General features: G+C 44.8%; 1 protein-coding gene across 4 annotated transcripts in view; it reads right to left on the bottom strand.

Annotated features, from left to right (window-relative positions):
* Positions 1 to 20,153, bottom strand: part of ARHGAP10 (Rho GTPase activating protein 10) — a 332,652-nt gene that overhangs the window by 5,936 nt on the left and 306,563 nt on the right. For 3 of the 4 annotated variants that reach the window (XM_021938123.2, XM_009207677.4, XM_003899252.5), the window contains 2 exons: positions 3,479 to 3,631; positions 2,285 to 2,376 (listed from right to left, as the gene is read on the bottom strand). In XM_021938123.2, the coding sequence (XP_021793815.1) occupies positions 2,285 to 2,376; positions 3,479 to 3,631 (245 nt within the window). Of the gene's footprint in view, positions 1 to 2,284; positions 2,377 to 3,478; positions 3,632 to 9,314; positions 9,390 to 20,153 lie in introns of those variants that run through there. The other variant, XM_017959115.3, reaches the window with a different exon arrangement.

Consider the following 20,153-nt stretch of genomic DNA (forward strand, 5'->3'; position numbering starts at 1 on the left):
GTTGTGGCCATCCCTGCCACTGAGGATGAAGAATCAGCTGCACAGAGTCCCAAAGGAGCCTGTTGCAGGTCACATGGAGGATAAGAAAGCCATGCTGTGAGCCCAGGCAAAATATAACTGCAGAGTTCAGAATCCACGTTGCCTGCAATCAGTGGCTCTCCTCCTCCAAAACGCATGGAGACACTGATGTGTGTGTGCACGTGTGTGTACACAGGTACCACTGTGTGACTATGTACGTGTACGTGTGTACATGCACACTTTTTAGGAAGACTCCAAGTCATCTCGGGACTTTAGAGCTGGAGAACATAAGTCTCCTGGGTCAGACGCCTACCAGCGTGTCCCCTTTTATCCAAACTGGCAGATCTGCGCTGGCTTTAGGCACTGACCCTCATTCACATGGCTGTGTGCCCAGGAGAGGTGTCTTATACCCTGTGTGATTCTGATTGGTCTAAATCCTTGCCAGTGATGGATTTGGGGTAAGCATGTGACTCAGTTCTACATACTGGGATGTGAGGATGGGTAAACTACGAAGAAAATCCTGGCAAAGTTTTCTGATTCTTAAAGGAACACAAGGATGAGACACCTCCTTCCACCACAGTGTGGCCATGATACATGGAACTGTGGCAGTCATCTTGCTCCCGCCAGGGAAACCAGACAGAGGCCCAGGTCCATCAGCAGAGAACAGTTTCGCAGAGAGATGGAACTACTTCAGTCTTTGATAACATCTTTGAGAATATGAATTAAAATTAGAACTCCCTACTTCCAAACTTACTATGGTGCAAACTAATCCCTCCCCCAACCCATTTTTCTCTTTTGAGATGGGGTCTCACTATGTTATCCAGGCTGGCCTCGAACTCCTGGGCGCAAGTGATCCTCCTGCCTCAGCCTCTGCACGAGCTGGGACGACAGGTGTGCACCACTGCGCCCGACTTTAATCCATCTTCATGGCTGATTCAACCGGCTGTGTCAATTTTTGTTATTTGCAGCCTAAGGTATCCTAATAGATACACCTTCTACCAAGGTAACTATCTCACAAACCATACTACAGGAGGGAGTTCAGAGTCTTCGAAACAAATCTAATCACACAAAATAAAAATTCATCACATTTCTCAAATGAGTGTGTTTCAATACTACCATCTCAGCCTCCCCTTCAGCCATATGGTGTGCCGACGTGAGACAGGCCTGGGGCAGGGCAACTACGTTCCACATTCTCTTGGCAAAACTGCATGTATGTGATGGTAATGGAGGAATGATCTTGCTTCTATTCCGAGAACAAAATTTCTCCACAAAGTCTAATTCTGTTCCATGTGGGGTTTTGTTGTTGTTGTTTGTTTTCTGACACTACCAGGAGTCTCTGTCTCTGAAGAGCACATATCACACGCATATAGAAATCTAGTCTAAATGAGGCAACTTGCTTTCTAAAAAACAATCGTCAGCAAATGCTGCATTACTGACAATACACCACTGTGCCTCGTGTTGATACATTCCACATATCCCAAACATTCTGGATAATCAACCATTCCATTCCAAGCATCGCAGGTTCCTACTGCTTCCCTGGAACTCTGCTGAGGAGCTCCACCCACACATGGCAGCACGGTTTCCATAGCAACCAATGCATTTCATAATGAGCAGGACTGGGGAGGGAAGAAAGCAAGAGCAGGGGAAAAAAGACACTGAGCCATAAGAGAACTTTTTGAAATATTCAACCAGGCATAGCTCCTAAATGCTTGTGTATGAATATTAAATCCTCAAAAGCTACACCCTTGTTTCAATATGCAAAGTCAATACCTGAATCTGGAGACTCACACACTGTTCAAATCAGCAAAACTGTAAAGCACAAAAGTGGTAAGGGAAATAGAAATCGAAAATGTTTAAGCATAGTAGTATTCTCGGATGACTCAGAGTTGGTAAACCTGAAGCGTTTAATGGATTTGGTTAGCAACTCTGGGAGAACAAATATAATAAAAGTGTGCAAATCAGAAATATTTTTTAAGTGCAAGTGACACTAGCTTCTTCCTGTCAGGAGAGAAATGACCTGAATGAAGACCCGCAAGAGGAGATGGAGAATAATCAAGAGGAGAACACAGTGGCATTCCAGCCATCGACGACAGGCCCCTGGTATTAGGGCCTAGGAGCCGAACACAGCAGCTTAACCCAGTCCAAAGCATCAAGCGGGACACTCACCCTCCCAACAACAGCACCATCGCTGACTGCTCCCTCCATGCTGCAGACGTTAGTGATCCCGCGGACAGGATTAATAGACGAGGCTCCCACTAACACTTACCATCCTCAAAAATTGCTCCTATTTCAAAAGATAATTCCGAGCTGTGTTCTGCTTCACACGGATACACGGCTCGAGCCTTCCGACTGCTGACACTGAAAAGAAAGAAAACACAAAAGACACCAATGAAAATGTGGAAAACAGAGAGAAACCTCACCCCCAACCCCCTTCCCCAAATCTCACTGATGTCACCAGTAGGGCAACTCCTCCCGAAAAAGAAATTAACATGGAAATGAACATGAGGCTAAGAATAGCACTTGATTTTCAAGTAAAGGATGGGTTTCAAATTCAAGCCTTTCCTCAGGGAGCCGGAGGAGCTGTCACTGAACCACTTCACCTAATTCTCCTCCCTACCTGGTGGGATGCCCTTTCCTACCATTCAGCACTGTTAGAACCACAGGACATGTTTATTTCCAAGCACTTCAGTTGGTGTGTTAGGAAAAGCACACGCACCTGGAGACACACGGCCAGCCGGCAGAACGAGGCGGCACACCCACACTCCACAGGTGGGAAACCACGAGCCCAGATCCACCCCAGGCAGCCACCGCTCTGGAAGGGGCTTGTTGCTCTTGCCTGAGTGTTCTGTATTTACACCGTGCCGGCACACCAGGCCCAGCTTCTCACCATTCGTTAAAGCAACCTCTGTGTCCGTGCGTGAAGAGGATGGAAACGATGCTTTTAGCCAGTCTAATCAAATCCGAAGGAAATGCCTCATCTCACTGGCATGGGGGAAGCCACTGACAGGAAGAAGCCCCTGAGCCACCACAGGTGGAAGAGCCTGCTGGAGGCCAGCAGCTCTGTCCTCTATGGACCTGGCCACTGGATGCCATGAAAGCGAATGTTTCCAGTGCCAGCTTGCCTACCTTTAAAACAAAGAATGTGCTTTATACTCATGAACAAGAAGTTCTTCCAAAATAAGAAGTTCTTCCAAAATAAGAACTTCTTCATAAATGCACAACCAGCACGACAGAGTACGTTCAAGCAGGTCTCATGTAAGGCAAATCCTCCAAAGAATTTGCTACTGAACTGGGTGAGGCACGCCCCGATATAAGGTGGTAAGTGCTGTCCATGAAGTCTGGGATGCTGGGGGTATCTGGGTAAGCCTTTGCCAGCAGAGAACACAAGAACCTGCTCAGGTTCGTCAAGCCCCCTGTGTGTGCTGCCACCATATTCCACATTCCACTCCAAACCACGTACCTTTCAGGTGGCTTGTCCACTACAGTAGCAGGAGGAGAAAAGAGGAAAGCGGATGACCCGGGTGAAGGAGGTGTCACAGCTGGGTTGGAGCTTGTTGTGGTTGGAGACTGTGGGTTAAGCCACTGGACCATAGACGATCGGGTCTGACCTGGGCTAAAGGTAGGAGTTTGAAGGACAGGATTAATAGCAGAAAGGCCACAGAACATCAAATGCGTGACATCCCAATCCCAGATGACTAGGTCGCTAATTCCCCTATCACTCCTGACCAGTAGGGACTGAGTCCTCTCTGCATCCTGCTGGGGCTGCAGCCCAAACTATGGATAGCAACAACCCAGAAACCAGCCACAACCCCAAACTCAAGCTGTCTTACTGTCCTTCTCCGGGTTCTCCAATCTGTCCAACCTACTAGCACCCTATGAGTTCACTAATTAGAAAACCAGAATCTAATTGCTCACAGGAGTAGCGGGATATTCAAGGTATTCATTTTTTCTAATTATAAGGAAAATCACAGGAATCTAGCATCAAGCACGTGACCGGCAGCTGCAAAAGATCAGCTAAACATTTAAAGATCTTTCACCTGCTCCTACACGTACGGCCGTGCAGAATAAAATGCCACTGGATTCAGGCTTCCTCTAGAGAGGGCCAAAGACTAGAAATGAACAGCAAAAACTTCTAGTGACCAGACCATTTCTTAATATTTCCATTTTGTTTAAAGTTAATGTAAACAGGTCAGTGAACAGACACCTGGAATGGCCGCTAAGCACAGAGGGAGAGTTCACGTAGTTGATCCGTGTTGATCTGAATTATTCTTCAGTGACCTCAGAACTGGAGGTTTGTGACTATGGTATATGATATTCCCTTGAGAAGCGTCTCATTTCATTCAGTGACATTTTGAACACACACGTGTTCCCTGTCTGCGGCACCCAGGTGCTCTTCACCTCAGATGCCCGCCGTCTTCCGCTAAACCAGTACACCAGTTTCCACGAGCAGTTTCCCGAGACCCACATTCCTCAGCACGCTTAGACTGTTTCCCCTGCCAGAGAACTGGCACTGAGTTCTTCAGCACCAGCATGGCCTCCTGGACAGCCCCCAGGTGCAATCCTCCAACACAGGGACACTCAGCAACCTAGGGCCAAGTTTACCCACCTGTCTCCCCATATCCGATGCTCTTCCACCTGCCCGCCTACCAGGGGCCACCCCGCCCCGGCAGCCTCCTGTCTGCCACAGCTCTGCTTCCTGGCACTCCCACCTCTGCCTCAAGCTTTGCCTTTCCTCTCAAGCTCCCCGCCCTCCTCTGCCTGCCCTAATCTTGCCTTTCCTTGGCTCAGCTCCAGTTCCACCTCCCCCAATACTCCTCCTGTGGCCTCTCTAACCCATACACCTTCCCTGGAGGCCTGCGACACCAATATATGAAAGGGCAAGTTGACACTGGTTGTTCTCCGATGGCTTCAAGTATTTCTACTGCCTCTTGCAGGAAGATCTTTAACTCTTTTTCCAGATCTCACGAAGCCAGGCAGAGTGGCAGGGACATGGAGCCATCAGCCAACATCTGAGCAACCAAATTAGAAAGTTCTAAAACCAAAACTGGATTTTACAAATCTGGTGCATAACTGACTTGGTAGGTATTTAATACACTGAAGCTTTCCTATGCTTTGGTCAGTAAAACAAGGGGGTCATTAAAAAAAAATTTATTCTTCAAAGAGCTTATTTACAATTCCCCTGTCCAGCCATTCATCTGGGAGTCATAAAACCTATTTTATCCCAAGGCAAGATACCTTATAAATCTTAAAGTGATCTGTATCACCAGTCACAAAAGTCACTCCGTTTTTTTTTTTTTTTTTTTTTTTAGCAGAAAAGGAACGTTGAATGTTGTCTTACTAATCAGGAAGGGAAAGGAGAGGTAGGTGTGAGTGAAGCCCTGGCAGGGAATTAAGGTCACAGTTAGCCAAACAATTGCCAAGTTATCTCCCAGCAATTATTCAAGGTGCTTGGAGGGTGGCGGTGGAGGAAGATGAGATGTTTTGCCACACCCCCCTTCAGCTCTTCAGAGTCATAAATCGTCAATGACTGCCATCCATCTGCCTAGAGGGAGGACAGTTACAGGAAGAAGATAAAGTAACTATGTGACTATATTTATGTGGCCCTTGAAAAATAAAGAGCATAAATTTTAGAGCTATTGTCTGCTTAATCCTCACATCTTTCTTTAAAAAAGAAAACCTCCATGTGTGGTGTGGGGGGGGGGTGGGGTGGTGTGTGTGTGCGCGCGCGCGTGCGTGTAAAGGGAAAATACCCCTCGGTTTTTAGAAAGTGAAAGAACCACTGCAATGACAGATACAAAACAGAAAGCCCTGCCTGTCCCGCACCCTGGCTTTCTCCATCTCATCCCAAACAGGAACATAGAATCAGCAGTCCTTGTCCAGGGTCAAGTTCTCCACATTCATCTTTTCTGTTTTTTGTGATCTTTCTGTCGCTGTTTAACACACACATGTGCTATGTGATCCAGCACTAACCGGTTCACCAAGATTACCTCCCAGACTTCCCATGTAGACTTAAGTTTCTGTATGTGACGTCCTGGGTGTATCTCAGAAGCCTCTACAAGGTGACTTCTTTGATTTCGGAACCCCACATGGGCAGACACACTGTGAGCTGGAACATTCACAGCACGGAGCAACATGTGAGACTGGAGACAGTCTCTGTGGAGATGAGGCAATGAGACGTGTGGACAACTGGAAGCCTGTGAAAGAAGAGACCTGTGCAGCCAAATAAGGTTTGGGAAGCAGCAGAGCAGGTGCTTGGATAGAGGAAATTTTTCAGAGGCTTGTCGGCCAGGGAGGATCAGGGATGAGGCAAGAAGTGAGTATATATACTTCAGTCGTGTAATGAGTTCACATCTCAAGCCAGTACACATCAGATGATAGCATGTTTCATAGTGTCTCCCAAAAGCAAGCTGTCCATATTTTTTGGAAGGCCAAAAAAAAAAAAAAGTAAACATGAGCTTCGTTATGTAACCATCTCCTACTTTCCAAATTTTGGGTAACTTTTTAATAAGAAGATCTGAAAAATTTTTTAAATATTATTTAAAATGTAATACCTACATTTTCTCAAAACACAGTAAAGTATTAGTTTCCAAAAAGAATTTCTGATATTCTCTTTCCCTTCTTTTATTTAAAATATTTTGAAGGAACATAGGCATTTTGGAATGGCAGCCCATAAGCAAAGGACGAAGAGCTTTTTCCTCACCCTGGGCTCCAAGAGAGAACTGAGCCCTAAGGCATATCTATCTCTCTCTTTCTCCACCTCTCTCTCTCAAAGAGTGAGCTTTACCCATCATACAAGATCCGGGTTTTCTAAGCTCCAGGTTCCTCTCTTGAGGCATGCAGGTGTGACCTGGCCCAAGCTGCATTGCCTTGTAAGAACTGGGACTCAGGGAACTGGCACAAGAGAACACTGATACTCTCATTGCTGTGATGAGTAGAGGCTGCTGGCTCCAACCGCGAGTCCCACGCCTTCTGCCAGCATCCCGGAAACGATGGTAGGCTAATTCAGTGGCTCACAAGCAGGGTAAAATTTCAGACCCTTCACAGTTCTTGACAGTATCATCATTGGGAGAACAAAAACACTCACTGGACCATTTTTTTCTACTCTGTGGTTCAGGGGAGAGCCCCACCTTTTTCCCAAAGAACATCTTTATAATAATAACATCTAAATAATAATTTATAACATCTAAATAATAATTAAAAGCTCATTATGTGCTAGAACATAATTAAATATTTTGAGAGTCCTTTCCTACCATTTCCCAAATTTAAACATTTTAAAAAATCTATTTACTGCCTTTTTTCTTGTTGTCCCTTTAACTACAGATTTTTGATTAGTAAGACCGGCATGAGCACAAACCACCAATTCTGTTTAATGCCAGCTACTGATCAAGTACAAAAAAGCACCTCAGTGCCACGAGTTTCTTGAAAGCCAAGTTGCAGTTTGCGAACATGGAGGAAGAAGTCAACTGTTCCTAAAAAGCTCAGAAACCACATTTACCAAGACAGAAATATAGAGAACTACTCATATCTGTTCACTGTCTTCCCAACTTCACATGCTACACTGCAAAAGGCTTCTCCTAAAACAGGATTCCTCTCCATTTTCAGTATGGAAGAGCCATGTCACCCTCCTTCCTTCTCATAGAAAGGGGACAAATAGAAACAAGAGTGTTTCACTGAAAGCAGATGAAGATTTCAAATTGCTAACTTGGAAACACATTCCTGAAAATACATAGATTCAAAGTCTACCTGACTGTTCCTGAGGCCGCAGAGGCATTTCTTGCGTTTAGGTGAGGCGGGTGGAAGAGCTGGGAAGACAGTAAGCAGGGAAATATGCATTTGTGTAAAGGATGAGGAAACTCTCTTCTTTAAAAAGTCAACACTCTTGCTTGGAAACACGGGCCTGAATTTCGAGGAAAGACCTTGTAGCTTTCACGTGCAGCAGTGGGGCCAAACCCCAAAACATGAAATTATGACAGTGCTGTGTATGTGTATACTTTACAAAGTGTATTTTTAGAAAATGGAACAGATCAGCAGTCCATGCTGCTTCTGATTCAAACTGTGATCCAATCTCCTCCAGTACCAGACTCTATGCTCCATGCATATTAAAAACGCTCTGGCAGCGGCAGATCACAAACATTTCAGAAAGGGGGAAGGGAATAGGGGCCTTAACTGTTAAAACTCGACACCAGCTGCACCGATCAGCAGAGAACTCCTGCATCTAACAAACATTTCTTGCATAACATAGACAGGTCAGGCTTTGGGCAGCACTAGAGGCACAAGCCCCTGATTCCAGCCTATGTTAGCACTGAGTGCCATCTAAATTCAAAAGGGTACAGCGAGGAGAATACGCACTAAGAAAAGAAATGAATGCTTATTTGAAGTGACTAAATCCCCCAAATACCAAGATATTTCACTACAATTATACAATATGAGATCAAATCAGAAGTTTGCACTGCAATGAAAGATTCTAAACTCTCAGTTGCCAGGTCTCTGAGCAGAAACTAACACATTAGTGAAATGATCTTTCATGCCAGTCTGGGAAACATACAGCATAAGTCTAGAACAGCTGTCCTGGGCAAGAGTGTTTGAAAATGTTAATAAAGACAGAAGGAAATATTGTAGATCTGTATATTATGGGAAAATCTCTGTTCAAATAAATGCCAGTTATTCCTTAAGTGCCAGGAGAGGGAGAACTCCACACGCAAGCACACTGGTTCCACACAAGCACAGGAGCACACCGAGGTATAACAGCAGTGCAGAGAAACAAAGGCCTGTGACATGCAAGTCGCCATAACCCATGGGGTTGGGGGAGGAGGCCTTTGCTGCCCATCAGGAAGGTTCGGAGTAGACCCACTGGCTCATCATTTACGGTCTGAGGACTTCCTGTCAGGCCTTGTGCTAGTCCCTGGGGACACCCAGGCAACCGTGATACCACCCGTTCTCCAGCCAAGTGAGTGGAGAATGCCCAATTAATAACCATAATACAGGCACTGAGAGCCATGTAGAGATCTGCCCATGGTCCCTCAGAGGAAGAGTGGAGGGAGCACCTAATAACCAGGGGGATAGCCAGGAAGGACTTCCTGGAGGAGGCAGCATCTGTGTGGCGCTAATGCTGAAGCTGATGCTGCCATAGTCAACATGATCATCACCTCCCCACACCCAGGCTCATGCAAGGCACAACTGTGCAATCTAGCCCTGTGCTAGATGCAACATGCAGGCACAGTTCACTTATTCCCAACCACCCTATTACTCCACATGACATATGAGAAGACCATCTCAAAAAGGTGAAAGCAACTTACTCAAGGTCCTGTTTCTAGTAAACCCTGTTTTGACAAGACAGCACAGATCTCAGACCCTCAAGTCCTCTTGAGTGACTGGAATGGAATATGGAAAGAATGGTGAGAGAGATGTGAGTACCGGGATATTCAGGAGGCACAATCATAACCTAAAGGCAAAGAAAGGCCATTGAAGGATTGTACACATGCAAATTACAAATGCCTAAGACTCTGCCACTCCGCAGAGAGACCTGGGTGCCAAAGCTGGCAATGTCATTGCTGGCTGAGTGCCAGCTTGCAGTTTCTTCCTCCCCTAGGCTTGTTCCTCTTTTTGTCAATAGCTAGAGGCTGTGCTGAGGAGGAAGCAAATGACTTAAGAGTGCTCCCCAGAGGTTGGCCCACAGTTGCCGTCATTAGTCTGCACTTGGCGTCATCCGCAACCGAAACTTGGCTGAGCAACTTAAACTCCCTCAGCTAATGTGAAGAGAGTCATGACTCACCGGCTGGGTCACTGTGGGGTTTAAATGAGATAATAGGCGTAAAGCACTGAAGCACCGTAAACAGTCAATAAACGAAGCCCTCACTATTACATATTTCTGGGTCAGACCTTACCTCTGATTTCTAGGGTTATACCATCACTAACCATTTAATTTACCAAAGGACAGCAAATCAGCTATGCAAAGGGAAAAAAGTATGGCCATATTAGGTAGACGTCATCATTTAAAAAATCTAAAGTTGCCGGGTGCGGTGGCTCACGTCTGTAATCCCAGCACTTTGGGAGGCCGAGGCTGGTGGATCACGAGGCAGGAGATCGAGACCATCCTGACTAACACGGTGAAACCTCGTCTCTACTAAAAATACAAAAAATTAGCCAGCCGTGGTGGCAGGCGCCTGTAGTCCTGGCTACTCGGGAGGCTGAGGCAGGAGAATGGCGTGAACCCGGGAGGTGGAGCTTGCAGTGAGCTGAGATCACACCACTGCACTCCAGCCTGGGCAGCAGAGCAAGACTCTGTCTCAAAAAAAAAAAAAAAAAAAAATCTAAAGTTGCTAATAGAAACATGACATCCTGGATTTGAGCTTGGAACAGAGAAAGAACATTATTGGAAAGACTGGTGAAGTCCACAAGAAGTCTGTGGTTTAGTTAACAGTACTGTATCAACACTAATTTCATTATTTTTTACCAAACATACCACAGTTCTGTCAGATGCTAAGGGCTGGGGGCAGGGGTGGGGGCGGGAGGTGAAGAGGGGAAGTGAAGGGTCTATGGAAACTCTGTACTATCTTTGTAATTTTTCTGTAAACCTTAAACTATGCCAAAATAAAAATTTATTTTAAATGATACATTATAAAAAGAACAACCTCACATAGATTTTTCAGTCGCTGAAACACTAACGGCCTTTTGAAATTATAAACAAACATTTGGGGGCATGCAAAACCCGTAGGGAAAATGTCTGGTTGGTTTAATGACAAGAAGAGATGTGTGAAGCTTACACTTAAAATCATCTGCACTCTCCATCTACCATCACAGTGGTAAACTACACTTCCTGAAGCTGGGTTTTAAGAAAGGTGGGCCCTTCCAAACAGACTTGTTTTGATTACTGATTAGCTAGAGATCGGCAAACTTATTCTGTAAAGGGCCAGAGAGTAAATACTTCAAGTTTGGCAGACCTTCTGCAACTACTCAATTCTGCTATCACTGTCAGTCAAAAAGCAGCCACAGACAAAACGTAAACAACTAAGTGTAGCTGTGTTTCAATAAAACTTTATAAAGACAAGTGGCAGTGGGCCACAATTTGCTCACCCCTGGATTAAATGGACCAGATAAGAAGCCTGGGAGGGACGTGGGGGTTGGGGGAGATGAAGGCAATTCAGATGGAGAATCCCCTCCGTCTTCACTGGTTTCGTGGTACAGGGCTCCCTTGTTGGTGCCTGGGGCTGACCCACACGTACCCAGCGCTTTCCTGCAGCAGAGTCCCGCTTCAACTGTACGAGATCACCTCCCAGGCAGCAGGGAGCCAGCCAATACAGGAAGCCAGCATGTAAAAGCAGTAACTTGTTCACCTTTGAGAACAAATACCTTCTCCCTCCGTTCCTCCCAGATGGAGTCTTGCTCTGTCCCTCAGGCTGGAGTACAGTGGCGCAATCTCAGCTCATTGCAACCTCCGCCTTCCAGGTTCAAGCAATTCTCGTGCCTCAGCCTCCCGAGCAGCTGGGATTACAGGTGCGTACCACCATGCCAGGATAATTTTTGGATTTTCAGTAGAGATGGAGTTTCACCATGTTGGCCAGGCTGGTCTCGGAACTCTTGACCTCAACTGATCCGCCTGCCCCAGTCTCCCAAAGTGCTGGGATTACAGGCGTGAGCCACCGCACCCAGCTGAGAACAAATATCTTTTGCAGGAAGTATGCGGTCAGGGAGAGGAGGAAGGGCACTGCAGGAAATCCCTCAAGCCCCATGAAGGAAGGCCTGCCATGTTTAACACTCAGTCCTCACCTTGTGTGATCCTGAGGCTCCTACATGGATTTCCTCCTCCAACAAGAAAGGACATCACCACCTAGTCGTCTGACAAGGTTCACTCCCAAACCCCACTCTCTTATAGCAAAAGTTCTTGGTTTTGTTGTAAGAGAACAGCTGCAGAATTCCATCTCTGACCAATCTTCCACTCAAAGAGTTCTCCTTGAATCCTATCTTCCTTCCATATGATCAGTGTGGAATCAGGTAAGAGGGCTGAACTTTAGCTTGCCAGCTGAACAGAAAAGGAACTGTAACTTCATTTCAGAAAATTAAGGGGCATTCGAGGTCTGAAGGTTATAGTGCTGCAGAGTCACTGACAGGAATGTTTCAACCAGCTGCTACCCAATGTGAGGGCTGAACATCTTCAACAGGGTCAAGCACAGCTCCAAAGAGACACAGATACTGGGCTCAGAAAAATCCACCAATTACTTATGGGTTATTTGTTGTAATGGGTGCGGTACCTGGGTATGCAGCTCAGCATAAGTTATAAATGTGGTTGGGTCTCAGTAGGCTCCCCATGCCTTGATCATGTGATAGCCAAGGGTCTATTCTCAGAGGCTCTGACAAAGCAGATCCCCAAAGCAAGACACTAGGAGAGGAGCCCCAGCTGAGTCCTCTGGGAATAAATACAGTAACTGCTAAAAACAACACAACTTCAGGTCAACATCTAGAGCTTCTCCAAGGCTAGAAAGGTTCTCTCTCTGAGCTATTTAGTAAGGAGGTTATGTAACTGATGAACCAGGAAGTTGGGGTCAAGTTAAACTAAGAATATTGAATTACGTGCTCAGAGGAAAGGAAAATCCCAGCAGGTGGCTGCCTCCAGCTCTCAGGGGAGCAGTGATTGGGTTTTATTACATGTGGTATCTGGAAACCTCAACCCGGCCCAGAGGGACGGACGTTATTATTCCCCTTTTACAGATCATCTTGCTAAGCCTTGGTTTGCTTAAATCACTTATATAAGATCTTCAAGGTTGTAAGAAACAGAACGTGGATGCAAAGCCAGGCCTGTTTGAAATCAGTGATTTACCAATGTAAACGGTCTCGAACTTACAGAGAGAGCCCGTGAGGTCCTTACCTTATTTAGATATTGAGACACAGCCAATTCATGAATAGCAAATAATAAATTACAACAATGGCATCAAGTAAGAAAATCTTTAACAACAAAAACCAGTTAAACTAAAAACCAAAAATGACTGATGCAAGACTTAACTGTTTTTAAAGTCTTAAGTAGTGGAAAAGCTACTACAAAATTCAGACATGTCTTTATTTTGGGAAGTCATCTTTTCATGGTAGAGTTTTAAAGTTACATGGACTATCAACATTCTGACTTAAAAATAAAACCTCCAAATTTCAGCACCTGCAGCTACAGCACAGCAAAGGAAGACACGAATTAGGCCACATGCAAGTGCCAAGTACACAAAGCAGATCCCAAAAATACCCCAGCAAGCCACAATGGATGTGTATCAAAGCATGCAAGGGGACAGGCAGTCGGCATAGCATAATTTCTATACAAAGTTGGAGAGAAGAAATTCAAGAAAACATACAGGACAAAAGTCGTACCCCCAAACTGAATGTGAATAGACACTGTGATGGTAGATGGTCAAGAGTACAGGCCCCGAGATCCACTTTCAGAGCATTTCTGAGGCTGAAGGGAGACAACTGAATATCATATTACTCATACAAAGATTATGGATGCTGCCTGGTTGCACAGATCAAATTTCCAAGTCTCTCCAGCGCTGCTGTGGGGGAGAAGGCCCTCCTCCCCGCATCTCAGCCAAGGTGTTAGATGATGAATTCGCAGCAACCAGATTCAAGTGTTTATTCCCCATAGATAATTATAAACCACAGCCACATGACTTAATGTAAGGTCAGTGTTTCCTCTTCAATCCAAGGGCACTGACCAGTTGACAGCCATGGCTGTTTCACTGAGTTTCAGAATCGGGGCAGGGTGGAGAACGCCTGCAATTCAAACAATATCCCCATATGCAACTGCACAATTTCGATTTCTACAGTAAAACAAGTCACTGGGCAGACACATGAGCGGTCAAACTCACCTGTCCTTTACTGCTTGTGTGGCTTGGGCCAATTTTCCTATGTCCTTTGTGCCTTCCAATCTTTAAAAATGACTATATATCTACCCTACTGGGTTGATGCAAGCATTAAGAGGAAATGTCATTTACAACACAGCTGAAACAAAGTCTGGTGGCCCATAATACTAAATGTTTCATGGTCTCTGAGCCTGGAAGTGCCAAGAGGGTATCTAAACATACTTTCTCTGCAGCCTCAACCACTAGCCTCTGCTAAAGCAAAAGGTTCTACTCCCTTGAATCCCCAGACCCTTAAGAGGTAGGGGAAGGAGATAACCTCCGTGCAGAATTTAACAGGCTGCTGTGGGCTCACAGCAAGGCAGCATGCTCCTCCTGTTCATTTGGCCCTGTTCTGCCTTAGATTTGAGCTCCCTTAGACCTCCACTATCTAAGTGACCCTGCTGTTTACTTAGGTATGGTAACAGGTACTGGCTGCCAATTCATTCTTCACAGTACCCAGAATCAGAGACCACATCCTTCCACAACAAGGCACTAGGCTCTACTAGAGATCTCAGTGTAACCCACTGCATTCTGTAACCAGAGCCCACATACAAGTAAACAGAGTAAAGCTGCTAATCTTATTAGGAAATCATCCCCCTACTAACCAACAAAGATGCAGGAAGTTTTTGCAATGGGAAGTTCATTCCTTTAGGTTACTTATCACCCTCTCCTGACCTGAAATTTACAGAGCTTCCCACTCCTTATTACAAAAGCAGTATATGTTCATTTTGGTCAAGTTAGGAAAAAAAAAAAAGCAAATGTGTAAAAAGCACTTTTAAAAGATACATCTATTTTTTTTTAAATAATCTGATTGGCCAGGCGCGGTGGCTCAAGCCTGTAATCCCAGCACTTTGGGAGGCCGAGACGGGTGGATCACGAGGTCAGGAGATCCAGACCACCCTGGCGAACACAGTGAAACCCCGTCTCTACTAAAAAAATACAAAGAAATAGCCGGGCGAGGTGGCGGGCGCCTGTAGTCCCAGCTACTCGGGAGGCTGAGGCAGGAGAATGGCGTGAACCCGGGAGGTGGAGCTTGCAGTGAGCTGAGATCCGGCCACTGCACTCCAGCCTGGGCGACAGAGCGAGACTCCGTCTCAAAAAAAACAAAACAAAACAAAACAAAAAAAAATCTGATTAAGATATCAACTTCTGGGGTGAACTGACCACCCTGGCCCTCGAGGAATGCTGGGTTGAGGAAGCCCTCTCTGAAGGACGAGGGAGAGGGAAGAAGGAAAGACAGAGAGGGGGGAAGGGAGGAAGTGAAGACAGAGTTCGCCAGTGACTGCCACCCTGTAACTTCTCATAGCAACTTTCTCAGTAGGTGCCAGACTTCACAGAAATCTATTAAAAATGATCTAAAATGATTATTTTTCTGAACTTTAGGCAAATCATTCACGGTTTACTGTGGTATACTAAGCCACAAATCATATTTAAGGGGGGTACTTTGGTATCTCCCAGCAAAATTTATTGACTTCCTGAAAAGCAATCATGGAACCAACAGTCAAGTAATTTGAAATGCCAAGCAGTTGTCTCTGAGAAACCCCCCTTCGTTTGCCCAATTTAAAGGAAACAAGTGATTTCATTGACAAGAATAAAAATGGTTACCAGTGAGTACAAAGTATATGATGACATGCACAAGGCTGTATATGGGAATAGGAAGGTGTTATCTAGTGATTTTAAGTAACTGACATCAAGTCTGAGTAGGCACAAATCTCAGTGGCACAATGACAGCTTGAGGCACTAGCTGGGATAGATGCTTTAGGGATATCTTAACATTCAGGATAAATAAAGCCAAGCCGCTCAGTGGGCAGGAGAGGGGAATCTACTGCCCCCCCTGGGCTGCCAGGGAAAAGTGAGATGCATCTCAGGGTGCCAGCACCCCAAACTAGAGTGAGCTATTCTGAGACCATGCCATCTTGAATTTGAGAATGTGCCGGCAGAAAAGGAGGTGATCCTTTTCATTTGAAATCTGTAGAGGAAGCAGATAGCAATGCCTGATATTTCTTAAAAGAGATTCTCATCTGTGGCAGAGAATCTAAAAGGATTACTTGTCAAGGACCTGGCTCCATCCATTACAATAGAAGAAAACCTGTTTAGCAAAAACTACTTTATTGTGGGGAAAAAATGACTTTGGAACATTTGAAATACCTTGACCTATGATGTAATGTCCTCCAAGGAGACTGAGCTAGCAATTCTTCACTGGCAATGAAGTCACCCATCACCTTACTGAGTGTACAGGTAAGTAATAGCTACAGATTGATTGACTGCAATGAATAACACCCACAAGTCATAAACATCAGCAGAAACCCAAGGAATCCAATTCTGCTGCATTGTTTTCTACCTATCAGAGGCAACAGCTGCATTGACACACTGCCTATGTCAGAACCACGGCTGCTGTACATTTTCCCCTGCAAATTGTTTTCCAGTGGATGAGATTTTAGCATTTTTGTTCAACAGATCTACTGGGGCCCTATGTGATCCACATAAATTTGGACTCCATTCCGTAGGACCTGAGATCACAGTACAGGCATTGCCTCCTATTAAGAGCCCTGAGTAGAGTTTTAATGACCCCATAGCAACTTTGGCTAAAAGGGATCTTAATGAGCATTTACTTAGAACCTATCATATTTAATACTGTACAGCTGGTATGCAGAGATAAAGGGGGAAAAAGACAAGAGAACACACAATGAGAACTTATAAAGGCTAACGAAACAAAACACAGTAAGGAGCAAATGGTAAGATTAATTGTGTGGAATTGCTAGAGGAAGAGTTTGTAATCTTTATAAGAAAGATGCATCAGCCAGGCACGGTGGCTCACACCTGTATCAGCCAGGTGGCTCACACCTGAATCAGCCAGGCACAGTGGCTCACGGTGGCTCACAGCACTTTGAGAGGCCCAAGCAGGCAGATCACGAGGTCAGGAGATCGAGACCATCCTGGCTAACAAGGTGAAACCCCATCTCTACTAAAAACACAAAAAGTTAGCCAGGTGTGGTGGCGGGCACCTGTAGTCCCAGCTACTCGGGAGGCTGAGGCAGAAGAATGGCATGAACCCGGGAGGTGGAGCTTGCAGTGAGCTGAGATTGTGCCACTGCACTACAGCCTGGGTTACAGAGCAAGACTCGGTCTCAAAAAAAGATGATGATGAATAAGAAACCAAATGTAGTAGCCTAACAGACATTCAGTAACATACAGAAAGAAATGAGATTTCCAAAAGGTAGCATTTTTATAAATACATAATTAAAATAAGAAATTAAATGTTTACTAATAATTATGTCAATATCACAAAAAAGTTCAAAGAATATAAGATCCAATTCCTATCATTAAGAATTTTATGGCCGGGCACGGTGGCTCACGCCTGTAATCCCAGCACTTTGGGAAGCCAAGGCGGGTGGATCACTTGAGGTCAGGAGTTTGAAATCAGCCTGGCCAACATGGTGAAACCCCATCTCTACTAAAAGTACAAAAAGTAGCCAATGTGGTGGCACATGCCTGTAATCCCACCTACTTGGGAGGCTGAGGCACGAGAATCACTTGAACCCAGGAAGTGGAGGTTGCAGTGGGCTGAGATCGTACCACTGCACCCCAGCCTGGGTGACGGAGTGAGACTCTGTCTTTGCCACCCCGCCACCCACCCCACGAAAAAAAAAAACCCAATTTTATGATCTAGCTTGGGGTAAGGGAAAGTTTAGATAGACATGTAGAAACATTTATTCCACATAAATATCAAATAATACTAAAACGCAAATATTAAACAATACTCAAAGGCGACTTGAATTTCTTAGCGCCAAATAATGAGTATCAGCAGAAATACTGACAAGGGACCTCTCTAGAGGCTCCCTGTAGATTAGAGCATGGGGAAGACTTTCTGGAGGTGAAGATTAAATTAGACCGTGAAGATAGGTCAGGATTGGCTTGTGCAAAAAAGCACAATGGATATTTGAGGCAAAGAGAACCAAAGCATGTGGGAAGCACACACAGGCTACTGGGAGGCAGCAATGCAGGACCCTAGAAGAGTGTTTTTCTAAACAAAAGAGGTGGAGAAATCACTTATCCTAATTACACTCCTCAGAGAAGCAGCTTATACTCAGCACAGCCCTGGAAGCAGGCGAGGAGCAGCAGATGGTCTTCTCTATCAAGGCTCACTCATTGTCACCTGAAAACTCCTTAGAAAGGCAGGCTCTCAGGTCCCTTCTCAGACCTACTGAATCCTCAGCTCTGGGGTGGGGCCAGCAGAGTGGGTCTTAGTGAGACCTACAGGGGGTTCTGGTGCGTGCCCAAGTCCAAGAGGCACATACCTATATACAAACTTGCTAACATAATGACAAATCGTGACCGATACACACTCATCAGTAAATCCTTTAAAAGATACATAAGAAACATTTTAATATATACTTCAGAGAAACATAGATGTATTCCATCCATGGCACAGAAAAAAAAAAAAAAAAAAAGATCAAGTTTCTGAAGTAGGAGAAAGTCTCCATTTAAAAAAAAAAAAAAATCTCCTCTCCAGGCTTGCTTCAACTACTTCCCCCAACCCCCTTTTTGGCCTCTCAAGGTTGGAGTGCTTTTCATGACATTTAAAAATGCGTATGAATAGGAAGCTAGGGAATTCACTCCTCATTTGATTTATGACCAAAAATATCAAGCCCTTCTTGTTTCAGGCATGGACCTGTTGTGAATTGAGTGTTGGCTGTACCATGGCTCATAATGTCACTTTTCTGCAGAACTACTACGGAAGAAAGATGACTGCCTAAACTGCACTCCACTGCCTGTGATATCCACTTACCGAAAGGCATAATTAGGGACCTGATTTTCACTAAAACACACACACAAGCTAAATTCCACCTCAAGTGTAACCAGGATTATAGATTCTGGGTGCCTAGGTAACTACTGTTATTGTTGCTTGTAGTACTACGGTGAAACAAAATTTTTATTGTGGAAAAGGAACAGTAACGGTGACAAGCATACCTGAGTAATGTAGGATTTAAATCCACAATCCTCAGCATAAAAAATAAGCACAGATGAAAACAGTGGCAAGAAAAATCTCATCTGGAGAATGTGTTTCCATACTTGGAGTCCCAGTTAGATTTTCAGAGTCTTCAGGTCACCCCCAAATTCTGGCATGCCAAATGTCTCCCAGCCTCTCTTAATACTTAATAAGTTCATAATCATTTCATGTGAATCCAGCAGTAACTATAAAAAGCCAAGTAATCTGAGGAACACTTTCCAGTCCATTTAAAGTCCCAAGAATGCCCAGCTAGGGTCAGATGATACCATTATCTATAATTTATTTTAAGCAACTTTGGCTTCAAAAAAAATGTTTTAAGACTCTCTGGATGGGCTGGGCATGGTGGCTCACGCCTGTAATCCCAGCACTTTGGGAGGCTGAGGCAGGTGGATCACCTGAGGTCAGGAGTTCAAGACCAGCCTGGCCAAGATGGTGAAACCCCATATCTACTAAAAATACAAAAATTAGCTGGGTGTGGTGGCGAACACCTGTAATCCCAGCTACTTGGGAGGCTGAGGCAGAATAATCACTTAAACCCAGGAGGTGGAGGTTGCAGTGAGCCAAGATGACACCACTGCACTCCACCCTGGGCAACAAGAGCAAAACTCTATCTTTAAAAAAAGACTCTCTGGATGAATTATAAATGCATTTTTCGATAAAATTTGATTGACTAATCAAGTACTGTCTTGTAATTATTAGTGGAGTTTTCTCTTCTCTGAATACTTGTTTGAAACATGATGCCCTTTTGGGTTCCACATCACCACCATCCTGTCTTTAAACAGCCTTGGTCAACACAGCCAGACAAGCCCTCACAGGTTCAAGGTACTTTATTTGTATTAATATTATTCGTCCTAATATACTTGAGCTGATCTGCACATGCCTGGCACTAAACCAAACTGAGAAGATAAAATCAAACATGTCAACCATCACGTCTCAACTCTGCAGGACGCTATCGAGCAAAACAGAGCAGAATGCTAGCATACTGCTCTCAGAAATTCATGTAAGTAAAATATCATTCTACAGACAGTTTCAACAGTCTGTCCATCAGCATGCATTCTCACATCTCTAAAAGTCTGCATAACTAGTGGGGAAACATCTTGGGTGGGATAGTAACAAATTTCCTTTGGAGAATCCAAAACTGCCCAGGAATTGAACTTAGATCAGATTTGACATAGCATCCATCTACCCTTCCATACTAGAAACAAAGAGAGTATTCAAGGAAGGCTCTGTTTTAAGGACCCTTCTCCCTT

Source organism: Papio anubis, chromosome 3, assembly GCF_008728515.1.
Source record: "Papio anubis isolate 15944 chromosome 3, Panubis1.0, whole genome shotgun sequence".
Lineage (NCBI taxonomy): Eukaryota > Metazoa > Chordata > Mammalia > Primates > Cercopithecidae > Papio > Papio anubis.